An 11,732-nucleotide genomic window follows, 5' to 3' on the forward strand; every position below is an offset into this window, starting at 1 on the left:
TGGGTCTTCCGAGAATAGCATGATACGACGTTTCGAAATCAGCCACCTCGAACTAGATGTCCTCGGTTCGGTAATGATCCTTGGTCCCGAAGGTAACTGGCAAGACTACCTGATCAGGGGGTACAGCCGCGTTTCCTGGGACAATCCCGTAGAATGGGGAGTTCGTCGGGGTGAGCATATATCCATAACGTCAAGGCCCATTTTCCTCAAAGTCTACCGCCATCAATGAGTACTTTTGTGAGTCTAGAGTCTACAACTACTAGGTCCAGGATGAGAGGGTAGCGTCCTGGGTCAGAGAAACTAGTCCACTGATCCTTCCTGGAGAAAGTGATTGGTACCTCGGACCACTTGAGGAACGTAGGCATTGCTAGCTCAATGGATATGATCTCTCGGAGGGCTAGTTTTTGGGACCGCTTGGTAGCAGTACCCTGTGTGCCGCCGAAGATGATGTTGACATTGTTGGACGGGTTCTAAAATTTGTCGTTGTCGTCATCATCCTCGTCTTCTTTCACCTTGCCCTTATCCTTTGCTCCAGAAGGTTCCGACAGATCTTTCATGACCCTGCGGAGGCTATAGCAATCCATCGCAGAGTGCTTAGAGTGTGGGTGCTACGGGCGCTGTTTTTTCAGGAGCTCTATGAACAGAGTCCTTTCTTGATTTCCGCCGTCTTTCTTGGACGACTGGAACATCGCCGTGACAGTATTATTTGACTTCCTCTTGTGATTTTGACCACCCGAGTAGTTGCCTCGGTTGTCATTATTGGGTCAATTATTACAGTTCACATCATTGCGTTGGCCATTACTTTGCTTGTTATTGTTCTGACCTCAGTTACGACTAGACTCGAACCGTTCAATCTCTTTATCTTTTTCATCGACCCAGGCTTGTATCATGATCTTGAGAGATTTGATGTCTTCCGGGCGTATCCTGCCCAAATCTTGGAACATCCGGCAATCAAAAAGACCGTTATGGAAGCAGTCTATGGCGTCCCACTTCGTGATGTCCATGATAGTGGCCTTCTTGTCGAAGAAACGGCATAGATAACTACGTAGGATCTCGCCTTGTTGTTGTTTGATTTGTGACAAATCAATCCTATTGCCAGGGCGTTGCATTGCCCCTGTGAAGTTATTTGTGAGCGCCGCCTTGAGGTGACTCCACGTGTTGATGGAGTTCTCTTCTAAGGATTCAATCCATGTGAGTGGCCCTGCCTCCATGCAGATGGGGAAGTAGATGACTTTAGTGTTATTGTTTGTTCCCGCTACCTGAACTGACAGCGAGTAGCACCGCAGCCATTGGACTGGGTCCTGCTTGCTGTCGTACTTTGTGATACCTGGAGGTTTAAACTTGTAGGGTAGGACCATCTTGCGTACTCATTTTGAGAAGGCGGGAAACCCGTTAGAATCTTCTTCGCGATTATTGTTGAGCTTCTAATGGAGGTCACGTGCTGGGGGTTCAGGCTCTGGATAGGGCCCACGGTGGCCACGGCCTCTCGAGGGTCCTACCCGACTACTCTGCCCTGTGCTAGCTTGATCTGGGTTCTCAATTCTGGTAACCTCATTTTGACTTGGTCTGGCACCCTCATTTCGACTTGGTCTGGTGCCTTCATTGCGACTTGGACCCCTAAGGCTACTGCCATGATGGGATGAGGTGTGTCGAACCGAGTGTATTGGGCTCTGTTGATCAAGTTGCTCGTACGCACGCTCTGCTAGCTGAGCCAGTTGCCTGGTATACTTGTCCTATGGCATTGCCCAAGTAATCAGGTCAATGGATGCAATAGTGGTGAGAGGAGTGCGAAGTTGACGCGATTGGACTGCTTCGAATGCGCGGTCCAAGTTCATGATGGGTAGATCGGATGCAAGGGGGCGACGACGATCTGCTCGTGCCGTGTTTCTTGCTCACCGTCGATTCCTTTGACTTCCGGTTTCTTCTCCTTTTATGTTGGCGGTGAGCTCATCCTGCGACACATCGTCTGGATGACGCTCGTGTCACGGATGCCTTTCTGGTGGTTCTTCACCGTCGCCATCTTGAGCAGCTATGATGGTGAGTAGTTCCTGCTCCGCAGAAAAATTACCCGAGCTTGACATGATGATCTTTGTCGGGCCGTCTTCTTCGTAGATAGGAGACAGAGGTGTTCCTTCCTGGTATGGGAGAGTATTAAGATAGGTGACAAGGCGTGACTCATCGTCCTTGGCGAGAGCAGGTGGCTCCATGCCGGGCTAGTAGACGAATCTACCTTGTGAAGTTGAAATAATTACCAATCCCTGTTGTGGACCTGATAAAGGGACTTTCTCATATGGATCTGAGTATTATTCGAGATCCTCGATCAAATCCGAGTTAGATTATGATCTGAACAGGGTAGCTTGGTAGACAGTACCCGAGTTTTGGAGTCCGAACGGGAACCGACTTGTATCTAGACCGATTCGCACGATGGCTTAAGTGCCAGCTCGTGGGAATCAATCTGACTGGGGGAAGAAGTCGAGTTGTACTCGGACTCGTCCCCGGAGCCTCGGAATAAGTCAAAAATTTTGTTGAATTTTTCGACAAAATCCTCCAAAGCTTGGCGATGAAGGTTGATGTCGTAGTGCTTCTCCTCGGGTGTCGGCGCAATGTGGTGGTGGAAGTTTCTAGTACCGTCTGCGACGCAGACCCAGAAGCCGAAGATGAATGTTGCGCCCGCTTCAAACGCGAAGGTGGGCTTGATGATGACTTGAGCCATCGAGTTCGTCAGTGGATTCTCAGCGAGAGCCCCTACCTATCGCGCCAGCTGTCGGTGTTTAGACCCGGCAACCTACCGAGGGGGTACCTGAGGTAATGTTTTATGCATGGGGCTCGCCGAGATCAGGAACTCGAAGGTGAACTCGAACACACAATTTAGACAGGTTCGGACCGCTTATGTCATGTAACACCCTACGTCCTATATGTTAGTTGTGTTATATTGATTGAACTTGTTTGGAGGGGGTCATTGCCTCGCTTTATATTGCTGGAGGCAGGGTTACAGGTCGGTTGTTTACAAGTATTTTATACATTGGAAGTACATTTGCTAGCAAATTTATCGATATCTTTTCATTTTAGTCAAAACATTCAAACAAGTGTTAGCCATAGCCCAAACAGTAGTAAGAAGAGGCAATTATTTTCATCTCAGGACTGCTCGGTCAGAAAGGGTCAGAAAGTGTTTGCCATAGCCCAAACAGTAGTAACAAGTGTTAGCTCGCCCCCTTTCTGCCAGGGGTAAGGATGGCGGCGGCGGCGGCGGCGGCGGCGATACTCGAGCTGGACCCGTCGCACGAGCGCGCCGCCCGCGTCATCGACAATATCGTGCGGCTAGAGAGGAGGATCTTCCCGAAGCACGAGTCGCTGGCGCGATCCATCCACGACGAGCTCAAGCGCCGGAACTCCGGCCTGATTTACATGACATCCAGCGCCGCACGAGCAGGAGGCGACGGCGATGAGGTCGTCGGGTACGCCATGTACACCTGCCCGACCTCCCTCTGCGCCACCATCACCAAGCTCGCCGGTGAGAACACAACTAGAGCCTTCTCTATCCTCTCTTCCCCCTGAAGCTGCCAGCTAAGACCGTGCGCAAAACTTCAACTCTGTGCGCAGTGAAAGAGAGCTGTAGGCGGCAGGGCCACGGCGAGGCTCTGCTGAAGGCGGCCGTGGAGCGGTGCCGGGGGAGGAGGGTCCAGCGGGTGATCCTCCACGTAGATCCGGCGAGGACGGCCGCCGTCGCGCTGTACCGGAAGGCCGGGTTCCAGGTCGACGCCACCGTCGAGGGATACTACGCGCCGCGGAGGGACGCCTACCGGATGTTCGTGGATCTTCAGTGACATGGGAGCCGATCAAGAAAACAAGCAAGCATCGCTTCTTCGTCGTCCTCGTGAGAGAATCGAGCTCGCTTGCCAGTTGCGAACGAGCAGTAGCTCTGATTCTCCTCACAGTGTCAATAAGATGCTCTGATGCATTCTGATTCTGCGAATGCTATTATGGATGATTCCCTAGTTCCAAATTGCTGGATCTGTACAAACGATCCATTCAGTTCAGAGGATTCCACAAGATCAGTTCAATCCCCACTGGGATCTGAAAAAAAAATCTCACAATTCCGGTTGAAATTCAGACAAACTTTCACATTTTTGAGCTTACACGACTAAGATACTTTATGCAGTCACTAACTCTAGATAATCTTGCAAGTGTTGGATAATTCGGTTCACCGTTGATGTCACATCATTTGTCCTGCTAGGACAGGCTAACTCAACAAGTGGTGGGCATTTTTTGGAAAATTTTGAACCTTTTATAAGCTAATAGCAACAGTCGTTCCTAATAATGGGGGGCTAGATTCAGGGCCTGTTTGGCAACCAAGTGTTAAAATTTAACACCTGTCACATCGGATGTTTGGATGCTAATTAGGAGTATTAAATATAGGCTAATTACAAAACTAATTGCACAGATGAAGTGTAATTCACGAGACGAATCTATTAAGCCTAATTAGTCCATGATTTGACAATGTGGTGCTACAGTAACCAATTGCTAATGATGGATTAATTAGGCTTAATAGATTCGTCTCGCGGATTAGCACAGGGTTCTGCAATTAGTTTTATAATTAGCTCATATTTAGTTCTCCTAATTAGCATCCGAACATCCGATGTGACACTGTTAAAGTTTAACACCTCGTATCCAAACACCCCCTCATTGACACTAATTAGCAGCCTATTTGCAGCAGAAACTTTCCAACGCTCAGACCTTTATGTTGCTTCACTAACGGAAACATGAGATGGTCACAAACAAGCCTGCCTCCATTTGGGGCAAGCACAGAGTTCTCTATTAACAGAGCCAAGTCAGATATGTACAGAGTGGCTGGATATGATTTAGGATGCATGCAGGCACTAAATAAGTTCTAAAGCACGACCAGACGGCTTGCGGCTCCAAAGCAATTCAGGCACTTCCAAAAGCTCGAGTAAAGCATGGAAGTGGATAACAGGGGCATAAAATTCACTGGAACTGGGTACTGACTGAAGGTCTTCGAGGAGGCAGCATCACGGTCATTTTATGTGGGAATCATAAGCAGTGAAGATGACGTCTGGGACAATCAGAGGCAGCTTGCTTATGTACATGAACAGCCGTCTGAGGTTCTCACTCGACACCGTCTCCATGTCAACCACGTCTTGGTCCTCAACATAGATCCACAGGTCACCAGGACAGGTCTTCTTCAGGTTGTCACGGCAGAATGGGCATGACTGCGATCTTGAATTCCTGCGAGAAAGCAATGTTATGTCAAAGCATAGTATCTGGAACACGAAAAATATCAATTCTAACAGTAGTCACTATGGTGAAAACCTTGGAGCATGGAATTCAGTGACTCAAAAACCAAGACACGCTAATTGAAAAGGTGCATTGGCTAAAAGAATACAGACAAACTACAATTATCATAGTCATAGGAACACCTAGTACACAGAATAAATTGCAGGCACCTACTATCAGTGTTTGCTAACATATGAAGCTACTATGAATGGCAGGACCACAACTTAATGAGCTAAATTGTTAGCTGAAGAGAACAAAGGAGTACAGTGTTTTCATCATAGCCTAGAACTGATGCGCTGTAAACAGAGTACATGGTTGACACAGAAGATGAATGATTGTGTTCATGGAATGGACCAAAAAAGAAAAGCAATACTTGATACACTCAGGTTTCTCTTTGCAATGAAGGAATGGGAGAACATAGTTAAAAGAATCAGGTGCGAATCAGCACATTTAGCATACTTAACAGTAGTTGGCAAAATTACCTGAATATCGCAATGCTACTTTCTAATGATCACTTCATTTTCAGAATGACATCGGGACAACATATAAATCAATACAAACATGCTTCACAGAGCATTATGTTCTGTTCAGCTACTGGCCATTCAACCCCAGGGGCTTCCTTACAAGAGAGGTTAACCTTGTACAGACACCATAAGCATGGAGGGTCTTAGTCTTGTTTATAAGCATATAAGTTGGTGAAAGAACTAGAAAGACAGGTTTAAGCTTATCTGCAGAAAGAACCATTCTCAGCAGCTCATGCTTAGCAGGCCCTCAAGCTTCAAATATTATCAAGACACAGAATATACTTGAATCATCCAGCTAAAAAGCTTGTTAATTGGGAAGATAACGCAAGAATGTTGCACTTGCACAGCAGTAAAAGTTTAAGCAATTGGGAATACAACGCTCAATGCAGTCACGCAAAAGGCATGGGCAGAAACTGAAATTTCGTGCATACCAGTCCTGGTAACATCTGAGGCACATAGCATGGGTGCAGTTGGGCAACACAACTTTGCTGTTCATCTCCATGCAGATCCCACACTCTTCTTCCCTCTCAACATCAATATCAGATAAGCTGCTTCGTTCGTCCTCATCTTTCTTTCTGTACCTCTCCATGCACACAGCCTTCTGCTTCTTGTCCTCCACATCAGTGATCCCCCTTTGCAGTTGCAGCAAAGAAGGAAATATCACAGCTGCCCATGCCAACCACAATGAACTCCGATCAACAAACCAGCACAAAAGATAACATAGTCAGGCAAAGTTGTAAGAACATCATGTACTCTCACCATAGAATTCTTTGATGCTGGCTTTCCTCTCATGAGTCGACATGGTTGTCGTGCCATCGACATAAACCTGCAAAATGGCCACTAATTCAGCAGGGCACCTCCAAAATGTGAGCACTGAACCAACAAACACACAGGGGCAGAGCATTCCACAGACCTTGTATATGAGAATCCTCAGCAGACCAAGCGCCCCGGCAAGGCTGCAGTCAGTCCACTGCACCAGGAAGAGGAATATATGCGCGGCGGAGCTGTAAGACAGCCGCATCTGCAGGCACGCACCATCGCAGTCTCGGGGAAATTCAGAGGCCCTGCTCATTCAAACAAGCAAACAACTAGCATCACTTGGCAGATCACATGCGCTCGGAGAGTCGGAGAAGAGACACCACCTTCTCCTCCCCTTTCCCTCTAGGCAAAAACTATAATACTCCAATTTAGAACGCTGGAGCACATGGGAATGAAGCAGTGTTTTCTTTTTAGTTAACATGCTAAACACATGCGATCCCCTCCCGATCTACCGCCCTGCGCCGCGCCCGTGCGCGCGCGGATAACGCAATCAGCAACCAGCGCCGCACCAACCTCCCACGACGAATCCCTCCGCGGGAGACGAACCGGGTGGGTGCTCGATTGATCAACCCGTCGCACTCCCTACCCGCCGCCGCATTGCGCAGCGCCGGCAGCAGCATGAGGCGGCGTGGACCCAGCCCCGGCAGAACCCCAAGCGCCGACTCGATCAGGAAGTCAGGCAGAGAGAGACGAGAAGGACACGAGGCCCGTACTAGTGAACTGGGAGCGGAATCGGCAGGAGACGGTGATGTGACGCGGCGCCGGAATCGGGAGGGGGGCGGAGAGGGGGAGGGAGAGAGGCGGGCGAGCTGGGCTTACAGGGTGTTGGCGTGCTGGATGTCAGCTTCGAGCACCTTGATGGAGTCCCTGTACGCCTTCCGCATCCTCCTCCGCCGCCGCCGGTGCTGCCCTTCTCATCCAAGTGCCGCCCGGTCCCGGCAAACCCCCCGCCTCTCTCTCGCACCTGGCTGCGCTGGTGGCGTCGGATTGGGAGGAGGGAGGTGAGGCGAGAGGGTCTGGGGGGTCTCGGGCGCCGCGCGGTGGGGGGTGGGGTGGGGTGGGTGGCGTGGGGGAGTGGTGGGATGAAGGAGACGATGAGGGCGCGGCGCAGGGGCAGGGGCAGGACGCGACGCGCGAGTGGGCGTGCCGGGCGCGCAGGGCAGACAGGGGAGAGCAGAGCGCGCCGCGTGTGCCCGCGCCGGGCGTGGCCGCGTCGGGATGCGTGAGATCCCCGTGGGTCTGGGGCGCCTCTGCCCTCCTGCCGGCCCCGCTCTGGGTTTTCCTCTCCTCTTTCGGGTGGTAACTGGTGTCCGGTAACAGCCGGGTAAATGTTTATGCGTGGAAAAGCAGCCGTGCACCGACGTCCGGCGACGGAACTCGGAAGCTACCGAAAACGGTAGGAATAAGGTGAGGCGGAGGGTCGACATTGTTGTGTGGTTATATAAGAGGAAGATTTTGCAGATTTTGTGAGAAAGTTCTAAAACTTGTGAATAAGTAATTATAGTATTTTGGATGCGTAAACTTCTAATTTAGGAAATTTATGGCCTAAGAGTTGTTTCTCTACGGACTACGGCACACATACAATGCAACACGAGAATTTATTATGGTCATACGCGCTTGAGATCCCCGTACCATATTTTACCCAACACAAAGTAACCTTTTTAGATTAAGGAAATCAAATTCCGGCCTCAGCTATCAGAAGGTTGAAAGCTTGCAGAGAACTAAGGCCGTCTCCAGTGGGCCTGTTCGCTTCAGCTTATAAGCCGGCTGAAAAGCTGAAACAGTTGATTTGTTGTGAGAGGAAAACACTGTTTGATAGCTGATAAGCCAGCTGAATAAGCTGAAGCGAACGTGCCGAACGCTAGTAGAAATAATATTCTATTTGCTAAACAGTAGCAAAACTGTGACGCTAGCGCAGCTCGGAGCGATAGTCTCGTGCAGCTCCCGATACTTTTCTCCCTCACCACAAAACTTGAAGCTGTCTGCTGCGCCTGATCATCCCGTTTTCCTTCCGGCTTACAGCTACCAGCTGTCTTATACCGCTGGAGCTGCCCTAAGGTTATAATGTAACCAACATGCATATGCAGTGATCATTGACCAATTAGTGGGCAGCCTAGTTTTGCATTTCTTGATTATCTTCACCAACTGGAATGTTACACGCAGGTGGCCTGTGGTTATCCTGTTGCTTTCAACTCTTCCTTTTCACGAGGCCAACTGAACAACTTTCATTATCGCTAAGTGCACTCCGTAACACTAATCAACCTTGTTTCGTGTAAACTCTGAACCTGAAGTAGTACTTGCACTGTGGTAAGTTAGCTGTATATAACGAATGATCCTTTTATAATAAGTTGCAACAACATTCGATCTATACAAGCATGCTCGTTGAAATGCTGCTACAAACTTACGATTTATTTTTGAATTTCCTATAACTATCCTTGTATATTCGACGGAAAAGAACTTTGTTACGTGCTTCATGCTCTATCCTACCCTACATATGCATTTTTTGCTGTTGCTATTAAGTTATCATAACTATGTTGTTGGCCCTAACATATCTTTTTTCCTATTGGGTTTTCACATCAGGCACTATTTTGAATTGCCTGGTGTGTTTGGTTGCTGGAATCCAGTAAAAGATACGTAGGGATCCGTTATCAATCTTGAGGACTATTTTGTTTGTCAAGCAAATTAAGGATCCAAAATAGAAAAGAAAGATGATTTTGGATACGAGATTGCAAGGTGATGAACACCATTATACTGGCTTTTTCTTTCCATTTCTCAAGTAAAAAGTGGCACCTCAAATTTGAATCTTGTAAAATTCAATATCATGAACCTATATTTTTTTAAATGGATTTTTTATTTTAAAATTTCAAAATTGTTTGAATAAAAGTCAATATTTAAAAGTTAAAACTTGAAATTTTGTAATATTGGAATAGTTATATTCGAAGTTGTTTTCTAACCTCATGAAGTGCAAACTTTCATAATTTGTTAATTGTATTTCAAAGGTGGTCAGTTTTATGTAATTGTGAATTTAAAAGGCATAATGAAGTGCATTTTAACCCCAGATTCCAATTATATTTTAGTTTTTTGTATATATAAAACTTCTAGAAATAGCTCAAACTTTCCTATGAAGCAACCAGTTTTGACATAATACACTTTGTTGGTAATGTATTATTCCCAATATCCTGATTGAGAGCAACCTCATATTTGTGGGTATTTATCGTTAATGAAAGCACCCTAATCTTGGACCCTCATGTCAATAGAGAAGATAGCTGCATTTTTAAATACGCTAATGGAGGTTCACAGCTACACGAAAAAAAATCTACTTGGGTGTATTCAAGCGAAATAATCTATGAAGTGTAATTTTTGGATGTGTTTTCTATGCTAAAATAATCAACAAACTAATCTAAGTCATATTTGTTATCAAAAATTATGTATTTAAAAAAGAATAGTAATTTGGGTTGGAGGGAGTACAAGATAAGATGAATTTATATGCTTAGTACCTAGGAGCAGGTAGGAGTATATAGTGCAGTCTAATTCTAGGATGCACCTAGCAATTTGCCTCTTTGGGACCCGGCAGACTCTGGCCTGGATGGATTTATGAGGCCGGCAGTGGATCTTTCCAGTAATTAACTAGTTTATTTAAGGCATGATACCCGCGGATAAAGTTTTTTTTTTTTGGATGATCGCTGATGGAGATTACAGGTAGAGAACAGTGGACGCGACAAGGCAGACAAGCTCAGGATATTTCTAGACTGATCAGCTGCAGCCCCTTTGAAATCAAGCGTTGCCTTATCCTGTACGTACGGCATGTGGTCCCGGCTTTGAAAACGTTTTTCCTCTTTCTCGGATCTGATCTTTCGTCCATCATTGCGGCCAGATTCATTATTCATTCTCTCATTTTTGGGAGTTTTTTTTTGACAAATTCTCATTTTTTGGGAGTTGAATTCATCCTCTCATTTTCACTCCGTTTCCCCTCTTTTATGCAATTTGTCAGTCTCGAACCAAACTTCCTTTTTTTGAGTGAGGAAGTATGTATAGTAGCAGTACTAAGTGACTTTTAGAAAAAAGAAGATAATTTGCACACGGATCCTGCGAAGTTGCCACGTTATGACCAGTATTTCCACACAAATTCCTTGCCGTCCTTTTGACAAGTGCTCTTCCCTCCTCTGCAGGCTAAATCACATATTCACATGCCTAATCTCTTTTTTTCTTGAGAAACAAACGACCATTGACGGGCGAGAGGAGGAGGAACCAATCCAAAGCAGGGAGCTTTCTGCAACATACAGGGGGTCATATAGAAATGTTCCGGTTGCGATTAACAATCGTGATCCATAATAGGTGCACTTTGTAAATATTTGTAGGTACGAGATGAAAGACACTCGCGCGCACGATGCGGATCCAGTCATCATTTAGGGCTAGTTTGGCAGTGAGGGTAGAAAAACCCAAGGAAGAATTCCCACGCTGGGGATTTTGATGGCAAATCAACTTCCCGGTGGGGAATTCTGATTTCCCGGGAGGATCTTCCCGCTGGTTTTTGGGAACCCCGAAGGACTTACTCGAGCAGACAGGAGGGCGAAGGCGCGGTAGGTCGTCGGCGCCGAGCAGGCGGGAGGGCGATGGCTGAGGAGCGAGCGACTGCGGTGGCAGCGTTCGACGGGGGAGACGGACGAGGCGGCAGCGGCGAAGGAGACGGGTGCAGCGGCGAAGGAGGAGACGGGGGTGGCGGCAGCGGCTTTCTGGCGGAGGGGGAGACGGGCAAGACAGGAGACGGGCGAGATGAGGACGGGAACGGGCGCCCGATGCCTAGAGGTCGGGAGGTATTCCGCGTGGAATATTGGGCTGAGATAGGCCAGACTCCCCCGCTAGGCAGGCTTTCAAAGGCGGTGGTAAATTAACCCGTGGAAACTTTTCGCGTGGGCTTCCTCCGCGAAAAAAAAGATCGGAACCTGACCGGGAAATGGGCTGCCAAATGAGCCGTTACGGCGTTGGATTACCCGCAAGAATTGGCTGCGCGCTCCACCTTCAGGTAATCGTCCGTACTCTGAAACTCATATGCACATCTGTTGTCAGGGTCACCTGATTTTACGATTGACATGAGAA

The 11,732-nt window shown here is 47.6% G+C and overlaps 2 protein-coding genes across 2 annotated transcripts; one reads left to right on the forward strand and one right to left on the reverse strand.

Annotated features, from left to right (window-relative positions):
• The first annotated feature begins 3,147 nt into the window (after positions 1 to 3,147).
• LOC101770269 lies at positions 3,148 to 4,158 on the forward strand. The gene is made up of 2 exons (XM_004982653.3): positions 3,148 to 3,511; positions 3,601 to 4,158. The coding sequence occupies exons 1-2, from the start codon at positions 3,232 to 3,234 to the stop codon at positions 3,822 to 3,824; spliced, it is 504 nt and encodes a 167-aa protein (XP_004982710.1). The 5' UTR covers positions 3,148 to 3,231; the 3' UTR covers positions 3,825 to 4,158.
• Positions 4,159 to 4,718: 560 nt separating this feature from the next.
• On the reverse strand, positions 4,719 to 7,708 carry LOC101770674. The gene is made up of 5 exons (XM_004982654.2): positions 7,455 to 7,708; positions 6,730 to 6,880; positions 6,576 to 6,642; positions 6,248 to 6,482; positions 4,719 to 5,244 (listed from the first exon to the last, which is right to left on the reverse strand). The coding sequence occupies exons 1-5, from the start codon at positions 7,517 to 7,519 to the stop codon at positions 5,034 to 5,036; spliced, it is 729 nt and encodes a 242-aa protein (XP_004982711.1). The 5' UTR covers positions 7,520 to 7,708; the 3' UTR covers positions 4,719 to 5,033.
• Positions 7,709 to 11,732: the final 4,024 nt, after the last annotated feature.

Source organism: Setaria italica, chromosome IX (assembly GCF_000263155.2).
Source record: "Setaria italica strain Yugu1 chromosome IX, Setaria_italica_v2.0, whole genome shotgun sequence".
NCBI classification, from domain to species: domain Eukaryota; kingdom Viridiplantae; phylum Streptophyta; class Magnoliopsida; order Poales; family Poaceae; genus Setaria; species Setaria italica.

Excerpts from the sequence above, each read along its gene's own strand:
- LOC101770269 (XM_004982653.3), top strand. The coding sequence starts at position 3,232 with ATGGCGGCGGCGGCGGCGGCGGCGGCGATACTCGAGCTGGACCCGTCG. Across the intron at positions 3,512-3,600 it reads CACCATCACCAAGCTCGCCG|TGAAAGAGAGCTGTAGGCGG; the intron begins GTGAGAACACAA and ends CTCTGTGCGCAG.
- LOC101770674 (XM_004982654.2), bottom strand. The coding sequence starts at position 7,519 with ATGCGGAAGGCGTACAGGGACTCCATCAAGGTGCTCGAAGCTGACATC. Across the intron at positions 6,881-7,454 it reads ATCCAGCACGCCAACACCCT|GGCCTCTGAATTTCCCCGAG; the intron begins GTAAGCCCAGCT and ends TTGAATGAGCAG. Across the intron at positions 6,483-6,575 it reads CAGCATCAAAGAATTCTATG|CTGTGATATTTCCTTCTTTG; the intron begins GTGAGAGTACAT and ends TGGCATGGGCAG.